General features: G+C 45.5%; 3 protein-coding genes across 8 annotated transcripts in view; 1 reads left to right on the top strand and 2 right to left on the bottom strand.

Moving 5' to 3' along the window:
- The window catches only part of LOC132975818 (arginyl-tRNA--protein transferase 1), a 62058-nt gene extending 61188 nt beyond the window's left edge, over nucleotides 1-870 (bottom strand). For all 5 annotated transcript variants that reach the window (XM_061040635.1, XM_061040636.1, XM_061040634.1 and 2 more), the window contains exon 1: nucleotides 699-870. In XM_061040635.1, the coding sequence (XP_060896618.1) occupies nucleotides 699-798 (100 nt within the window). In that variant the 5' untranslated portion in view covers nucleotides 799-870. The remainder of the gene's footprint in view (nucleotides 1-698) is intronic.
- Nucleotides 871-2681: 1811 nt separating this feature from the next.
- LOC132975810 (delta-1-pyrroline-5-carboxylate synthase-like) lies at nucleotides 2682-12679 on the bottom strand. 2 transcript variants are annotated; one of them, XM_061040614.1, is made up of 17 exons: nucleotides 12535-12679; nucleotides 11904-12021; nucleotides 11587-11738; nucleotides 11316-11465; nucleotides 11128-11232; nucleotides 10891-11043; nucleotides 10496-10586; nucleotides 9992-10116; nucleotides 9736-9880; nucleotides 9569-9642; nucleotides 8615-8714; nucleotides 7611-7831; nucleotides 6811-6948; nucleotides 4542-4737; nucleotides 4247-4368; nucleotides 3863-4145; nucleotides 2682-3195 (listed from the first exon to the last, which is right to left on the bottom strand). In XM_061040614.1, the coding sequence occupies exons 2-17, from the start codon at nucleotides 11998-12000 to the stop codon at nucleotides 3014-3016; spliced, it is 2334 nt and encodes a 777-aa protein (XP_060896597.1). In that variant the 5' UTR covers nucleotides 12001-12021; nucleotides 12535-12679; the 3' UTR covers nucleotides 2682-3013. The 2 variants fall into 2 exon arrangements, with proteins under 2 accessions (XP_060896597.1, XP_060896596.1); XM_061040613.1 differs by having other exon boundaries at nucleotides 10885-11043; nucleotides 12535-12678.
- Nucleotides 12680-12697: 18 nt separating this feature from the next.
- On the top strand, nucleotides 12698-17489 carry LOC132975815 (E3 ubiquitin-protein ligase Midline-1-like). The gene is made up of 8 exons (XM_061040620.1): nucleotides 12698-12806; nucleotides 13560-13939; nucleotides 14663-15055; nucleotides 15142-15237; nucleotides 15311-15544; nucleotides 15816-15838; nucleotides 15989-16122; nucleotides 16211-17489. Exons 2-8 carry the CDS (start codon nucleotides 13748-13750, stop codon nucleotides 16771-16773), a joined length of 1635 nt encoding a protein of 544 aa, XP_060896603.1. The 5' UTR covers nucleotides 12698-12806; nucleotides 13560-13747; the 3' UTR covers nucleotides 16774-17489.
- The last annotated feature ends 1226 nt before the right edge of the window (nucleotides 17490-18715 follow it).

Below are 18715 nucleotides of genomic sequence, written 5' to 3' on the forward strand. Positions count from 1 at the left end.
ATTTCCTTTTTAAGCCTTATTAGTTATTAATCCATTACTATTGGATGTTTGAGTATAAAAATCTAAATGTTTTAATTCATTCTGATGAACGCTGTGTTGAAATATAACTTCTTATAAATGTCTAATTGAGGGTTTGCTACACTTTGAAGAAGCAGGATTAAAATGTATGTGGCTCTCTTGGAAACCAAAGTTGCTCAAATCTTTTTTCGCAAAGAAACAAAACAAAACAAAACAAAACAAACAAGAGCAATGATCTGCTTTCTGTTTGACAGTTAGCTTCATGCTAACAGAGGGTGTAACAAGTGTCGAGCTAAGCTGCTATTAAGCCATGTTTCAATATAACAAATTATGAATCATTTATAAAGTGAATCATGTTTAATATCTGTTTGTCTCTAACGATGAGAGAGTCCTAGCTGAAGATGCTAAAGGCTAACAGCAGCGTTAATAATAGCCTTAGGTAACCTGAAGCTAACGTGACATCAAGTAGAATTCATGTCTCTCCTGTAAAGTTAAGGCAGACTCATCTCAGTTTAATTCACTTACATGTTTATTTCATAGTGCCACCATTAGCGGAAGCTCTTTTTAAAACAAACTGCTCACTTTCCAGCTAGCAGACGGAGCTAACTCGTTAGCATGCGCTAGCTGACCGAGCAGCACTGATTAGCTTGTTTCCTGCGGACCTCCGTGAAGACACTCACCGTGGGAAAAGTTCCCAGTCTGGTTCTTGCAGTAACCGCAGCGATAACCATCATCTCCTCCGAAATATTCCACGATAGTGTAAGACTTGTTCCCTGCCATCTTCACTGAGGAGACCTGACAGCTCAGCTCGCCCGGTCCGGGGCTAACGACGCTTCCTGCCAAGCCCCGCCCACCGGCTCTACGTCATCAGTGCTGCGTTAACGAGTGGGAGATTTGAAAGTCATCTGTCCAACAAAATATTTTTCATCTCCAACGCATTTACACGTATTACAACGCTGTAAACATGTTAACTTGTGACATAATTCAACAGGTCGGTTGCGACATGCCTTCCAAAAAAAATAATAAAAAATTTAAATCATTTACATTTTTGTATTTGACCCATTATTTTAAAAATATAAAAAAGCAGTGCAATTAGTGAAAAGAAAATAAATGTGTAAAAATAATGGGTATTTGCTGCGTTATATGCTAACCACCTCCAGGGACCGTTGGGGTCCCCAGTCTCTGGCACCCTTCACTTCAGGGGCTCCGTAGTCTTTATGGTTATATTTCTTTTCTTTTTTTTTTTTTTTTTACACCAAAAGACAGTTAAAGCCAAGCCTAAGGATAGAGACAGGCTGGGTTAAAAGTGACCAGAATCTGATTTTTCCTCCTATTTGATGTGTATTTTTTTTCCAGCTTTGGGACACTTTCATGTGTCAGATCCAGGCCACATTTATCAAGTAATTTGAACAGCCAAACAAAAAGCTAAAAAAGCTTGCCATCGGACGTGGTCGCCTAGTGGTTAGTGTGCGCACCCCATTTGTGGATGTTACAGTCCTCTAAGTGGGTGGCCCAGGTTCGAATCCAACCTGTGGCTCCTTTCCCGCATGTCATTCCCCACTGTCTCTCTCCCTGATTTCTGACTGTCCACTGTCCTATCTCTGCAAAATAAAAAGCACAACAAGCCCAAAAATAAACCTTAATTGGTAAAACACTTTTTTGTTAAACCGGTCTCATAGCCGGCATTCACACGTTCCAGTAAGGGGTCCCACAGGCAAACATTTAATCCCGATTCACATTCACTTAGATTCATCACGACCGAAACAAACCCCAGATCACGTAAATATTCTTTTGTTTTAAATCTGTGGATAATCAACATGACTCCTCCAAACAAAACAAAATATTTAAGAGTGAAACAGACGTAAGGTTTGAACATTGGCATTTAGAAACGGCGTCACTGTGTAATCACTTTATACTGACTCAGCTCTGAAAACATTTAGTAAACTGTGACCTCAGGTTGTGACAGAAAACACAAAGCATCATGGGTAAAGAACTGTACAGTATATTTATTTATTTATTAGAGGGAACAAAGAAAAAGTAACTGAACCAAAAGATCCTGCAAAACAACCGTTATAGTAAATCAGGAAGAGACGGAGGGAGACTTTTTCTATGTAGAAAAATAAGTTAGAAAACCACAGCTGGGCGGCTCTGGTTTCTGTTGCCATAAAAATGACCTTAGAGAGGAAAGCGTTTTGTACGACACACACACACACACACACACACACACACACACACACACACACACACACACACACACACACACACACACACACACACACACACACACACACACACACACACACACACACACACACACACACACACACACACACACACACACACACACACACACACACACACACACACACACACACACACACACACACACACACACACACACACACACACACACACACACACACACACACACACACACACACACACACACACACACACACACACACACACACACACACACACACACACACACACACACACACACACACACACACACACACACACACACACACACACACACACACACACACACACACACACACACACACACACACACACACACACACACACACACACACACACACACACACACACACACACACACACACACACACACACACACACACACACACACACACACACACACACACACACACACACACACACACACACGTCTTTAGTTTCCATAATTATGTCATTACTCAGCCCTGTAACAACCACTCACTACTTTTCTCACTAATTAGCATCAATCTTTAAAAAACGGAGTTCCAGGTTTACGCACACGTTCATAAAAAAACACGAACTTCTCGTCTGGTAGCAGAAGCGTCTGTCCTGCATGCAGGTCGGTGGATTCTTACAGGTGATGGATGTAGCAGCAGCTGTGACGTTGAAGTGCTACTGTCACTTAAAAACTGTAAAACAAACTCTGCAGTTATCAGTTATTTCCCCTCCTGATGACGTTCCTTTGGCCAGGGTCTTAGCTGAAGCTCCCCTGAGGCACGGGGATGTTTTCATGAAGGTATTTCATGCTGCCCTGCTCAGAGAAGTCGGCCACAGTGTGCCCCTCCCCTCGAAGGACCCATTTGGTGGTCAGAAGCCCCTCCAAGCCCACCGGACCTCTGGCGTGTATCCTCGCCGTGCTGATTCCAACCTCAGCTCCTGCAAAAGAGCGTTAATAAAAAGGTCACATATAAAAAAAATAAAATCCACTATCACCATGTTCCTCTATCTCTAATATGTGTCTCTAGTCTGTCTACAAACCCCCCAATGATGAGAAAAGTCCATCCTCTCTGTTTTCTGCCTGCTCCACTTTTCAGAAAATGTGTGCTCAAACAGGCCGTTTGGAGATTTTCCCTTCATGACATCACAAAGGGCAGTAACCCCTCCCCCAGGTGGGTGACACTCCCACAGCTAGGTGTTTGTTCTGCCCTCTGAGTCTGCCTTCTCACCGTAAACAATAGGACATGGAGTGAGAATGCCCGAGACACCCAAGCCCTTCCAGAGAGGGGGCGTGGTCAGACACAGCTCATTTACATATTTAAAGGTACAGACACAGAAATAGCCTGTTCTGAGCAGGGCTGAAATAGAGGGGTTTATAGACATGATCAAATACAGGATCAGAGTGGATTTAGAACAAGAAACTTCACAGACATGTTTTGAGGAGCTCTGAGACTTATTTAAACTGAAGAGGAGGAGGATATGTGACCATTAACTTTTGTGGCACTTTTCTCGAGACAGTGGTAGCTAGATGCAGTTGATTTTTTAAGACTGAGTTGCAAAATGATTCGTGATGTAAGTGAGCAGCCATGCCTGACACCGTGCATACCTAATCCGAAGCGGTATCCATCTGCAAAGCGAGAGCTGGAGTTCCAGAAAACACAGGCGCTGTCCACCTGCTGCAGGAACTGCTCAGCCGTCTCCTCGCTCTCCGTGACGATGACGTCAGTGTGCGAGCTACCGTATTTGTGGATGTGGTCCACGGCGTCCTGCATGCTATCCACCACCTCGATGCAGCACTCCAGGTCTCCATACTCCGTCCTCAGAGACATCACCTCGGACGGGCTGAAGGTCAAATAGGACGCAAACCTGGGGCCTGCATGGATCTTTACCTGAGAGAGAAAACAGACGATGGTATCTCCAAGGTCGCACATACTGAACCACACGCTGTCGTGAGACACCATGGCTGAACGTGGCGGCGTGCGTTTCTTACATGTTCTGTTCTCAGCATGTCGATGAGCTGGTCAAAGATGGGAGTTCTCAGTAGATCTCTGTGGATGAGCAGCGTCTCCATGGCGTTGCAGGCTGCGGGGTAGTCACACTTGGAGTCTCTGACTGAAAGAAAACACACGACGCTCTGAGACGTGTTTTAACGTTGAAGGTCACCGTGGACCGTTAAGAACCGCGACACTTTGACCACGAGCGCTCGAAGAATACAAACAATAAAAACATTATTTCTTTTTCTTTCAGTTTGAAAGTACCGACCAAAGCACAGCAGGAACACATACCAACATCGATGGCTTTGTCTATGCTGGCGTCCTGGTCGATGTAAACGTGGCAGACGCCCTCGCTGTGACCGAGCACAGGGATTCCCTTCGCCGCCCGCTGGATGTTTCGGACCAGCTGAGACGAGCCGCGTGGAATGATCAGGTCGACCAGCTTGTCCAGCCTGCACAGATCGTCCACTTCTTCACGTGTGCTCACCTACGAGAGATCAGCGGAAGGTTAATAACAACAACCTTCATTTAGAGGAACTTTTTTACAATCCAGGTAACGACGTGTTTCAAAAGTCAAGATGGCCGACTACCAGTTCAGTACCGTTTATAAAGAATAAAATAATATCATGGAATCACATTATGCTTAATCAAGACGCCGCCGTGTTAGATACTTGACGGTCTGACAGATCGTCGTTGTTAAGAAGAATTTGCCGTTACTAAGAAAAAAAGACAGTTTCAAATCCCAGACTCTGGAGGACTCACTGTGATCACATCAACCACAAGATGAAGTCTGCTTCATTTAACGAGGTCTGCAGGGGTTTATACATCGGGGGAGACTAAACCACCAACACACAAACGCACTGCACAGCGTAGCAGAGCCAGCCTCTCAGGACGGGACTCTGCGGTCCTCTTACATCTGAAGGACTTAGGACAGACCCCTTTGGAGGATGACACGGTGCACATCCTGACACGGGGACGAATGTTGGTTTGAAAAAGGGTTTTAAAGAAGCCAACCTTTAACCGAGGTGGCGGTCTGAGACACCATCTTTCACCAGCTGTTTTGAGTTCTCTCCCAAAACAACGGGAGCCCCAGTCCAGTCTTGGACATGTGACCCCACCCCCCACAGACCACCGGGGGGGTTAACAACTCTAGATGACACCAGGTCAAGGACTCGGCTAACGACTCTGATGTGAGTCATCCTTGATCGTTAGCATGCTAATGATCCACAGAGGCTTAAATTTCCAGCTCTGTCCACCAGAACTGAAGATCTGAACAAGCTTTTCGGAGGATTAGAGGTGAAACAAGATCTTTTACTAAGTCTGGCTGCTGTTAGATCAAGCTTCAAATTGACCACAACCTGGATGACTGAGATCCTGCACAGAGATTTAATGGTCTGTTTACTGCGGGAGGAGAGAGACGATAACGAGGAAAGAGGATTAAAGATGCAAACACTACGACAGAGGAATCTATAAAAGAGGAGAAGACACATCAGGAGGATTTGGATTGAGACGTTCAGTTAAGGTCCTGACACACCATATACCTTGTATTATTCTATTATTGTATTTTTACTCCCTTTATTTAACTGATGTAAATATGTTTGATTTTTAACTTCTTGTTATTTTAAATAATTATATTCCTGTTTCCTGTTTTCTTGAGCTGTTGTAACGAAAAAATTTCCCCCATGGGGGATCAATAAAGTTTATCTTTATCCTTATCTTTACCAAGGAGACCGTCGGCAGTCGGTCCTAGTTGGACCGTTGGTGAGCGATCGTCGCCCTAGTTTTTGCAGGTTGTCCGGCTACGTCTCTACCTGTCGTCCCCCGTTGGCCTTTTCTCGATCGGTTAGAGGGATCTCTCCGATTGGCTGTTTGGAGGTTTCATTTCTCTCCAGCTCTCCTCACAGGTTCAGTAAAGCCCCTTGAGCATGCCGCTGTAGTCTCCATGCTTTCACCCATTAGTGCGGTTTCTCCTTATTTGTCTCCTCCGTCTCTTCTTTTCTTTTTCCACTAAAAGACCAAGAGCTGACAACGCCAGAGCCATTTTCAACTTTTTATCAGACATTATTCTACATTAGTAGACTACCTATAATACGAGTGGTGAGCGACAGCGGTGTGAAAATGGTCTTCTCGTATCATAACAACGGACTACCGCCCCCTGCTGGCATGGAGAGTTATTTCCTCTCACTGCAGAACGTACGTGGTGGTTGGCCGTCGGCTGTAGTCTTTGCGGTGTGTTCAAGTGAAACTTTTTGGCCAAGACGTGAGGCTACGCCACAGGCGGCCTTCGTCGTCACTAGTTCTTTGCCGTCTGCTTGGTGCGTCAGGACCTTTATACATGAGCTTGTTTAGCGCTTTGCTAATGACTCGCTCTAACATCAACAACACCCTCTTTGTTTAGCAGAAGAAATAAATCATTTTCAAATAATAGATTTCCTCAGTAAGTATTTGTGTGATAGTTGTGGTAATGTAAGGTGTAGTGAGCAGGTTTTTAATCGCAGAGGAAGGTTTCCATTCTGCATTAACAACCCGCTCACAACATCCCTAACCCCGTCAGTATTACCAGCTGGATGGCGTCCGTGACTCCATGAATGGAGAGAGCTTCCTGAGTGAGCTGGTGGAGGATTTTATTGGTGTGTGAAGCTTCTTTTCCCCCCTTCAGCAGCAACGCGTTTCCACTGGCTATAGCCAGAGCCGACACCTGGAACAGAGGAATAAAAACAGAACAATATGAAGAGTCATTTTCAACACAAAGACGTACAAATGAACCCTCTAAAGACCAGGAGCGTCCGTCTTCTATGAATCCTTCCCAGGTGATGGAATATAGAACATTAAGTCTACTCTTTTACATTTAATGTTTGAAGTTCACATTAAACTTTTTGAAGTTTAACTCGTCAATCCAGAAGAGGATCCATGAGTAGCTAAACATACAGGGGCCGGTTGCACCAACTGGTCTTAACTAAGTCTGGTCTTAAGAGAGGATGTTAGGGCGGCCCAGTTGTCCCGTACAGTGCTGAAGCACGATTGCCCTCCCTCCCCATTCCCCCTCTGGTCTGCACTCTCACTGCTCCAGGACAAACCGGTTACCTCTTGTACATAAGGTCGTAATACAACACATGCATGTCTTTATGTGATCATGAAGCGTGCTCAGTTTATAAGACAGGACAACTTGGAATAACTACACCCAGTTTTATTGATGCGCTTCATGTAAACAGATGACACATTACCATGGTTATCACAACACTGTTAAAACCCTCTCACCGTCTTTTTGTTACTTTTTAGGCCTCAGGTGTCCAGAAAGATAATACAAACTTTTTATGATTCTTAAATATCAATTTCAGAAGCATGTCTGGATGGACCCACCTGTGGGAGACAGTCGGGGCGGGACTCAAAGATGACGAGCAGGACTCCGATGGGGACGGTGATCTGTTCCAGCTCCAGGTTGTTGGCCACCCTGGTCCTCCTCAGGACCCGACCCACGCTGTCTCTGGAGGACACGGCGAGCTGACGCAGGCCGATGGCGAGGCTGTTCAGCTTAGCAGTCGACAGACTGAGGCGGTTTATCATCGCCTGGGACATACGACCTGAGACGAGACAGAATAAAAACATTAAAACACTGAAGAGGTAACGTGCCTGTAAGGTAGAAAACATGTTTCTAACAACAGCAGGAACTGGATGTTCACTGATTCTGAACTTTGTGATCTCTGCATCGTTTACAAATCTTTACTACGTTTTTTCTTCAGAGTAGTTTGACCATTAAGGACTCAAACTATAATATGCAAAACAAGCTGTTTATGGCATGAAAATCTATTTCTTTAGATCTACGGAGCCGAACGTGCAAACGAGGACTGCTGAAATCATCTGAAGAGTTTTGTAGGAAAGCCGTCTGTTCGCTTCAGACAACAACAGTTTGGTAGAGGAGAAGAAACACACGTTCACTGAGTTCACTGTTTAACCAGCTCGGTCTGTCGCTCTGTTACACATACTGTATATTGAATCTTTTAAGGCATTTTTCTGGACCTTGGAGACATGCAAAAATAATTGAGAAACACAACAAATTCTTTCTCTGTAACCTCAAAGCGTTTCTGCCCAACAACAGGGTGCAGAGCGACTTCTGCAAAAACCTATCTAAATGATTATAGCGTTCACAATGTAAGGTATGATTTTAAGTTCAGCATGTGACTGCAGGACGGAGTTGACAACAAATGTCCTAACAGGGAGATTAAAGCTAATCTTGTCTTTTTACTGAGGTTTCTGACTTCTTACTGACAGCACATCTGATGCTGAGCAGCGCTGACTTCATGCAAACCTGACCATCAGATGGTTGAAGAGTCCTAAATGTGCCAGAGTCTTTTCTGGGTGTGTACCTGAGGATGCAGCTAGCTCCAGGTCTCTCTTGTTGGCACTGAGGATCTCTTCCTTCTTCTCTGTTAGCAGCTCGGAAAGAGAGCAGATGATCTCACCTCTCTGGAAACACAAACACATCTCTCAGTTAGGAATAACATTTGACAGACTGAGGAGTCCTAAAAGTAACTACCCTTACAGCTACCCCTTACACTCTGACTGCAAAATAATCCGATGGCTTCCTGGTTGAAAGATAGTCCGTCCAGTCATCCGTTTTCCTCTGCTTATCTGAGTTCAAACGGGATATGATTTATAATCCCTCCAGCGAACTGGGGGTCTACCCCGGGGTCTCCACCCAGTTGGATGTGCCTGGAAAACCTCCAAAGGAAGGCGACCATGAGGCATCTTAATCAGATGCTGAACCACCTCAGCTGGCTCCTTTAGATTTTAAAGGAGTAGCGGCTCTACTCCTAGCTCCTTCTGAATGTCTGAGCTCCTCCCCCTCTCTCTAAGACTGAGCCCAGATACCCTCCAGAGGGAAGTCCTTACAGCCGTTTGTATCTGAGATCTTATTCTTTCGGTCACTACCCAAAGCTTATGATCACAGGTGAGGGTAGGAACATAGATCGACCAGTAAATGGAGAGCTTTGCCTTCAGGCTCAGCTCCCTCTTCACCACGACAGCCTGATACAACACCCGCATTACTGCAGACACTGAACCAATTAGCCTGTCCATCTCACGGTCCATCGTACCCTCACTGTGAACAAGACCTGAGATACAAAGACTCACTCCCCACCTGGCAGAGAACCATCGTTTGAGAGTTTAAAATGTAGTTTATTTGTCAAGTTCTTACCAAGAGTTCTAAACCTACTGTTGTAATCTTTATATTGCATTTAGAGAGTGAAGTGAATAAGATGAGTAAATACTTGGTCCTCTACTTCAGGTGTCAGGATGCAAAGAGAGAGCAGGAAGCTCACCTGTTCAGGATGCAGGGAGGCCAGAGTCCGGCCTGCATGTCGAGCCATCTCCGTCTGCTGCTCCACAGTCGGACCTGGTGGAGTCAAAAATAATCGATAGTAAAAAAAACAACAACAACAACAGGTGTTTAAAAGGTTTCACCTCAGACGGTAGTAGCACGGTGTACCTGCAGGTTTCACTTCAGAGAAGAAGGTGCCCACTTTCTTCCCCTCCATGATGTCCGTGATGACGTGACCCGTGACTTTAGGATGTGTGCCGCTAGCGATGACCACCGACGTCCCGCCCTGCAGAGCCCACAGCGCTGCTTTCACCTGAGTCACACAACAGCGTAGACTTTAATTCATGCTTCTCATCATCAAACAGATGATGTTTACAGCCGTCCTGTTTACACTCTGAGGTTTCACTCAGGCCGTCAGGCTGACCTTGGCTTCCATGCCTCCGATGCCGACTCTGGACTTCGTGCCGTACTTGACTGACTGCTGGTCTCCGGGATAAAATATGTCAATGAGCTTAGCGTCGTCTGTTCCCGGGGGGCTGTCGTATAAACCTGCAGAAGGAGACCAAGTCATGAGCAACGGGCCGGGCGGTAAAGAAACAGATTAGTCATTAAAGTGAGACGTTAAAGACTGAAAGTCATACAGGTGAAGCATATTTTTCTAAATTAGCTTCTTCCTTTAGAGACCTGAGGAGAAGTGGAGACACACAACTGTCATCATAATGCCCCGCCCCCCTCCCCTGAGGTATCGGCTGCAGTAAGAGCTTAAACTTCATCGGACTTTTCAGGGTTTGTGTTTAAGATGCACAAACTTTACAATGAAAACAATAAGTGTTAGACGGCGTCTTACACACCGGATTATTGTATTTTCTAAAGCACAAATTAATTCTAATGCATGAAAAATGAATCTGATGAACTGTTCTTCTTTTACCTTCCACATCAGAGAGGGCGATGAGGAGGTCAGCTTTCATCTCTACGGCGAGCCGAGCAGCCAGGCTGTCGTTATCTTTGATGCTTATCACCTGAAACACAAACAACATTTATTAAGCCACAAGGTCAATACATTAATCTCATATGAATCTGTACAATAACAGCTTAGCAGTATCGGTACCATGCAACCAAAACTAGGGAGTCATATTCAGTGACCAGCAACTCACAGTGACCGGTCTGTGCAAAACAAAAAGACTGAACTCTTTGATTAATGGGTAAGAAGAGAATATGTAAAGTTAAAAATGAAAGGCGCGCCCGGATAGGGTAGTGGTTATGCTGCGCGCCCCACAGAGGTTGTAGTCCTTGATGCATCGGTACATCAGTACTCACATTCACCCCCTGCAGGTCGCTGTTGGGAACAGGGGGAGGGACGACGGCATCGTTGGTGTTGATGATCGGGACGATGTTCATCCTCAGTAGCTCATGCAGCGTGCTGTTCAGGTTACGACGCTTCTGCTCATCGTGAAAGTCCAGGTTTGTGACCAGAATCTGGAGACAGAAAAGAACAACATTAAATCAGATTTTAATCGTTCACTCTGCGTTTTTTATAGAGCGAGATAGAAAAGTGTGTACCTGAGCAGTGCAGGTGCTGTACTGAGTGAACATGGCTTCATACAACGCCATCAGGCCGCTCTGTCCTGCAGCTGCACACGCCCTCGCCTCCAGAACTGGCACTGACTGAAAAACAGAGATTTCACTCAAGTTGGAAACGGTCTCAATAACTCTAATAAATTCTAAAATCTGCAGAGATGATTTTTCACCATTTCTTTGAGCTGGTTCTGTCCAGAATGCAGGGCCTGTCGGACGCTCTGAGACAGAAGGATCTCATGTCTCAGTCTCTGCTTCCCGAACGCCACGGCTCCGCTCGTTACAATCATCATCTCTCTGCCCTGATTCTGCAGCACGGCCACCTGAGAACACACACAGGATGTAACGTTCAAGTGTTTGTTCTGCATCCTCAGCCTGGCTCCTTCAGCCCTTATAATCACAAACCCTCTGTTGTCTACATCAGCAGCATTAATGTGGCGTTACCTGCTCCACTATGGAGGCCAGACGTCCCAGTGCCAGCCCGCACTCATCTCCCCGGGTCACCACAGCACTCCCCAACTTCACCACGATACGTTTGGCCTGTTTTAACTCACTGCGGTGGACAAAAGATTTCCCATGAGGCCGCGGGAGAGAGACTGCAGAGAGAAACAGAAGAGCATTTATTACTGATCATCTGTATTTACTAAAACATCCAACCATTATCTATTCCGCTTTTTCCCGTCGGGGTCGCGGGGGGGCTGGAGCTGATCCCAGCTGTCATTCAGCAGGGTTTGATTTATGACAAAGCTGTTGATACGTACATTTGTTCTGAGAAAACGTTCTGATGGAGGCTGGATGGATGTATGACAGCCTGTTTCTGGGGGGCAGGCGCGAGCAGAGGGCCAGCCTGGCAAACATGGCACTGACACCTGAGGACACCTGTGAGGAAGAAACACAGAGCAGGGTCAGGTCACTCTGACAGGTCAATGACCTCCTCTCAGATAAAGTGTTATATGACTGACTTACAACTGTCTACAGCTGACTACAGCTGACACGCATTAATCATTAAATATTAAACCAAAAACTACTACTATTATTCATAAAACAGGCAGATGTGACTGCCCGGAGAGCCTTGCATCATCTTCATGAGTTTATCAGCTTTGTTATTGGATCTTTCTTCAAGTTTAATGACCTAGTAAAAGGATATTTGGATTAGCTTAGCATTAGCCACAATGCAGCTGTTGTTGTGTTGTTTACACAAACAAACGGTAACATATGTGAAGTCTGCAGGTGAGTAAATAAAGCTAACAGACTGTAGCTACATGTAGCTGCTGTCACAACGTTCCCGGGGCTAGCACAAACTAGCTTAGCATCAGCTACTATGAGCTAACTCTCTGCCTAGCAACGCTGTTAATCACGACAAACATATTCTGTATTAAAAGCTTTTCTTACCTGATAGAGTGGAAATCTAGAAACCACGTGAGCTACACCTGAGAGAGCTGAGAGGAGACACGTATTCAGCCGGACTGTCGCTGCTCCGCTGCCACATCCACAGCCCACGTTGGATGGGAAGAGCCGCAAGTCAGTCTACGTCACGAACGTCGTTTACGTAACTTATATGGATACGTACATGTTTACGTTCAGTGTTACGTACGATGACATTCCCCCTGCACTCGTGTGTTGTCAGGAAAGCCGGTTGAATGAGTTTCTGACGAGATAAACAGGTAAGAGAGAAACTACGGAAGAGGATTAGGGCCAAAAAGACTGTAAATAAGACCAAAGGCTGACAATGAGACCAAAGACTGTAAAACCTTTTTTTATTTTATTTATTCAACCAGGTTAGTCCCATTGGGATTAAGAACCTTTTTTCCCAGGGAGACCTAGCCGAGACAGGCAGCTGCAAAAACACAAAGTACAATTTACAAAACTCCAAATATTGCATTAAAAGAGAATCATCTATGAATGAAATCTGGGAGTCGGGCCATAAATCCTGCAGTTCCTTGAGTGTCCACTAGAGGCTGGCTGCAGAAGCACAGGAAGTCACATACACACCCATTCTAAAAAGCCTGTTTTTACAGCAGAGATTAACATGTTTACACTCTGGTTAAAAAAAAACATATAGGTGTGATTAGCTCATGTCTCGATCGACACACACTGTACGGGGGTAAATGTTTTGATGACTCATCAGTTTTGATTTGATGAAGGATACGTGTTAGTTAGGAGCGTAGCTGACGTGATGGAGAGGCAGGCGCGGTGTAACGGTTTGTCAAGATCCCACACTTAACCTATTTCAAAAATGATGTAGGCTATTATTTGTAATAAATATAAAAAGAAACAGCAAAAATAATAACAGTAAAGAGAGAGACATGATAAATATTGTGAGGTTAGATATACAGCTTGTATAGATGTTCATTTGTTTGTTTGAATTTCTTGTGATTTTTACATCTAGATGTTTTTTTTTATTTAATCTAATCCAGTGTTTTGGAAACGGTCCTTTCATTGTGTGTGTTCTCCTGAGAGTCAATGGCCCGAAACGCTGCTGGAAGACCTCAGCTCCTCTTTAGTAATCCGACTCTGAGGCACATGAGCGGCTGTGAAACATTCATGAGCCGGAGTCCAGAAGCTCAGAGCTCCCTGAGCTGCTGCGACAGGTGAGAGTCGAGCCATGGGGACTGTGGAGGAATCTCTAAAGTGTCCCGTCTGCCAGGACTTCTTCACAGATCCTGTGACGCTGCCGTGTGGACATGACTTCTGTCTCACCTGCATCCAGGCTGTGTGGGAGACAGACGAGTCTGCTCAGGGTCCCTGCTTCTGTCCAGAGTGTCAGATCTTCCTCTCCTCTGACCTCACTCTGCAGGTAGGGTTGTCATGGTGACAAAATGTTCAACTGTGATATGATTCTAGTAGAAATCAAAAGATAAAGATACCTGTTTCCCAATTTTGGGAACTTTTATTGCTTTAAATGATCAAAAATTACAAGCAATTTTAATTTCACACCTGTCACCTTGTGGTTAAAATGGGTACTTCAGTCCAAAATTCTAAACATTGTAGAGAGTTGTCTCCCCCCGCCCCCTCCTCTCTACAGTTGATGCTCACACAGGTCACCATGTGGTGGACTCTGAAGCTTCAGTGTTTATCCAGCTCTGCATCAGACTGTAAACCTTTCTGTGTTCTAACCTCTCTCCATTTTTCAAAAGCATCTCCAATATTGATCCTAGTTTGAGCACGTTTCTGCTCGTGGAGCTTATTAGAAACATGCAGAGGCTTTTTAGGTCGAGTACAATCACTTCTATCTGAACCACTTCTCTTGCCCGCTTCCATCGCTGCAACACCTGTTGACCTGATAACTGCTCTCATATCTGGCAAACCGAGGGGCGTCCAAAACGGCCGTGTGGGGGGGTCGCCTTAAACCCGCCTACCTTCTCTGGTCCAAACAAATCCAGAGCATTCAGGACCAGAATCTAAAGTTAGAAGGAGGACATACTGGCTGCTGCATTGTTGTCAGAGATACTGTGCATCATTAACATAACAGTGACTGTATCATTTTAAGTATCAAACATGTTGACAACATTATGTGCAGGTGAACAGCAGCCTTCAGACCAGAGTGAAGGACTTCACCTCTAACAGGACGTCAGCAGCAGAAAGAGAGAGCAGGGCGACCAAATCATCTTCCCCGATCCTCTGTGATCACTGCATAGAGACTCCATCTGTAGCCATCAAGACCTGCCTCACCTGTGATGCCTCGCTGTGTCAGGCCCACGCCCTGCAGCACCAGCAGAGGTCTGCTCTGAGGGAGCACACGGTGGTGGAGGTGACGGGGGATCTTCTGTCTCTGAAGTGCAGGGAGCACCGCGATGAGCTCAAACTCTTCTGCACAGAAGAGAGAGTCCCTGTGTGCTGCCTGTGTGTGCTGGTCGGCACGCACAAGAACCACCGGGCGCTGCAGCTGCACGAGGCCTGTGCAGACTTCAAGGTGAATCATTTGTGGCATGTGTGTTCTTTGAGTTATCACTGTACTCTTTGTCACTCCCTATAGGTCTGTTGTATGTCTGTGTTTAGAGCATGTTGGAGAGCACCATGAGCCAGCTGCTGAAGAGGAGAGGGGAAGCAGAACACACCATCAAAGACCTGGAGTCGCTGTACACAGAAACAGTGGTACAGAAAATATAAATGTTTCTTCAGGAAATCCAGCCGTCTTTGCGCCTTAACAGGATGTTTTATTTCCTAGAAGTCCGCAGCAGAAATCAGGGAGAGAGTGTCGGATAAGTACAGCAGGATCCGTGTGGTCCTGGATGGAGACGAGCGTCTGATGATGCAGATTTTAGACGCAGAGGAGACGTACATGACGGAGTGGTTGGAGGCTCAGAGGGGAAACATGGAGGCTCACATTAAAGAGATCGACAGACTGAGAGCCTCCAGCAAATCTCTCCTCCAGGAAACAAACCATCTCAGATTCCTGCAGGTGGTTCATGTTTTATTCCGTCTTTGAAAGGTGCTAATATTAAAAGTTTAAAATGAAAAGGGGGCATCAAGACTTAGGGAACTCATCTGGCCTCATAGACTCTCAACATTACTTTAATATTAACCTTTATCAGGTTGCTATGTTGTTTGGGTTGCTATGTTACACAAAGACAAACTCCTGATTCATGTTTTATTGTGATTATTGACGTTTTTCTTATAAATGCTGTTTGTTGCAGTATTTAAGTAATGCATGACCTGTTTGTTTCAAACAGCAAATCAGAGCACAGAGTCTTTGGTGAGTTGATGTCACTTATTTTTGATTTCAGCTGTTATCATAAAGTTAGTTTAGTTAAAGTCTGTCCAGGGATTATTTTAGTGTTTTTGTTTCGTGTGCAGAGCTTAAAATGACGAGAAAGAGTTTCTGACTCTGCTTGTGATTCTGCAGCGACCCTTTGGATTTAGCACCAATCCAGGAAGTAGACCGAGCCCTGTGTGACCCGGAGAAGATGAGGACAGTGGAGAAGCTGGTGGATGACCTCTCCGTGGCTCTGTCCCAACACTTTCCTCGAATGTGGTCATGTCAGTAAAGAACCCGACCTTTCTCAGTCCAAAGTAAACTCCCTCTATCTCTGTGCTTGTGTGCTGAATGTGGGTTTTTTATTTGCAGATCTAAGTTCTCCTGCGCTGGACTGCAGCACAGCCCATCCCAAACTGGAGATATCCAGTGACAGGAGGCAGGTGTTCTGGAGGAGGCAGCCCGTCCCTGAAGCTCTGAGCCCTCGGCCGTACGACTCCCAGTACAGCGTCCTGGCTCAGGACAGTTTCACTGCTGGTCGACATTACTGGGAGGTCATCGTTCAGGAGAAACCGTACTGGCTGATCGGCGTCACCACAGGGTCGGGGGATAAAACAGATCATCAGAGTCAGAGTTCTTCCAGCGTGAATTTGAACAGCACATCCTGGTGCATCTACCATGGAGATGGACAGTACCTGGCCTGTCATGACACCCAGGAGAAGCAGCTGTCAGTGGGGAGGAGGGTCAGGAAGCTGGGCATTCTCGCAAACCTCCAGAAGGGGGAGCTGTCGTTCTTTGATGCTGATTCTATGAGCCTGCTTCACACTTTCTGTGTGCAGTGCACAGAGCCTCTGTTCCCCATGTTGAACCCCTGCATCGACGTGAACGGACTGAACCAGCAGCCACTCACTTTGTTTTACATCAAAGATCTCTGAGATCAAATTTAAAGACAAACCACGGCCGGCTTTAGTGACTATTGGTTCAAAGATTGCATGTTTTAAAAAACCCTCTGCCCAATCATCAGTCAAATAAACACATTGATCTTCTGTCGGTGAGAGCAGGGGCGTGTCCAGGGGGTCACTGACTCATGAAGGGGTCGGTATGACGGTGTGGTTTCGACCCGATAAGCTGCTCCAATGATTTTCTGGCATGTTTGAAGTTTTGGTCATACGACTGCTCACAGAGTGAGAGCAGAGCCACGAGCCGATTCCCTGACTTCAGGACTTTTTCCCCCTGATTGTGTCTGCACAAACTGAAAGACAACGTCTGAAATCACCATGGCAACAGCAGGCATGTCTGTTTAACGCCTCTGATCATGAAAGAAACATCGGCAGGAAATATCAGCGAACCTGCAGCTGACAGGAAATACAAGTTATGATTTAAGTTTCCACAGGCGGCCGTCACCATAGTTTGAGCTAAGATGCTTCACGTTATATGAGAGAGCTTGAATTAAATACTGCATTATTGTGTTTTATGGATTTATTTCTAGTTTTATTCATGTTTTATGGAAAGCTGTGGTTGACTGTTTCGTCCCGCGGATTCCTAAGGGGAGCGGGGAACCACAATTAAAAGCAAAACCCGCAAGGAAAAATGGAGACCAGAAAGTTTAACCCCAAAAAATTTAAATATTTAATAAGAAAAAGCACCAAAAATGACAACAGAGAACGAGCTTCCTGTAATGAATATTATGAATATAAGTATTTATTGTATTATTTTGGGAGCATTTATCAGACATGCCCTGCCTTGGTCTTGGTCTTGACTCAGTCTCGGAGCTCTCTGGTCTGGGGTATGTCTTGGTCTTGGGTAGTGTGGTCTTGACTACAACACTACTACAGAAAAACACAGAAGCCGATGGTTTCTCGATACGAAGCTTGAAGGACTAAATAAAAAAAGCTAATAAAGTAAGTTCTGAGTCCACGCATCACTCCCTCCACTGAAGGAGAAACAGAGGACCAGGTTTCAGCACACCGGTCCTGCACATACAAATCACTCAGCAGACACTTTTATCCAAAACAACAAACATCAGAGAGTAAGAGCAACACAACAAGGATCAAACAACAGCTACATACGATAGAAAACCCCCCACTAGGCCCCGGCCACACTGCCACTATCTGTCCTGCTGCAGCCAGGTGAGCCCAAAGAACCGTCCTCTGCCGGAGAGCTGGGCGGAGCACCAATCTGAAGAGCCAATGAGAAAAGAGAGGGAGGGGATAGACGACGACACAGACAGCCCAACGCGTTGACTCATCGATGTTTCTAATGATCGTTTCAGTGAGTGCAGTTTTTAAATATTTAATCATAGTAAGTGGTATCAGTTCCATCCACAGAGAGCGTTCTGCTCTGCGGTGAAGTCGATCGTTTAATGCCGCAGCTCTCCGGTCTGACTGGATGTGGTTCACAGAGTCAATGACCCGAGTGTAAGTGAGCGTCCCCTCAGCTCAGCAGACCAGAGGACACGTACGCCTCCATCACATGTCAGCGGCCTGCAGAGCCATGAGACTACAGAGGAAGGTCGAATAACGTGAGCGGGGATAACGTCGCACAAGAGACAGAGGATCCTGTAATATCTGTCTTAGAAACTTACTTTTTAAAATCCGGTCTCCGCGTGTCCGCTGCTTCTCTCGAACCTCCAGTGTCTCCAGCCACAAACCATCCAACATCAACCAGGACATTCCTGAGACTTCAAACGATCTGATCTGAGTACTCATGTTCTTTAAGTATGTTCTTTAAATCTGGAATCAAAGGCAGCAACTACAAATGTAAAATAAACCTAAAGTCACGTTTCCACTGAAAGCACAGCAGAGTTTTAGTTCCAGGATCTCCATTTAGGAAATCCATTTAGACGCATTCCTTCTCTTCATTCACACAAAGGTTTAA

The sequence above is a fragment of the Labrus mixtus genome, chromosome 6 (assembly GCF_963584025.1).
Source record: "Labrus mixtus chromosome 6, fLabMix1.1, whole genome shotgun sequence".
NCBI classification, from domain to species: Eukaryota; Metazoa; Chordata; class Actinopteri; order Labriformes; family Labridae; genus Labrus; species Labrus mixtus.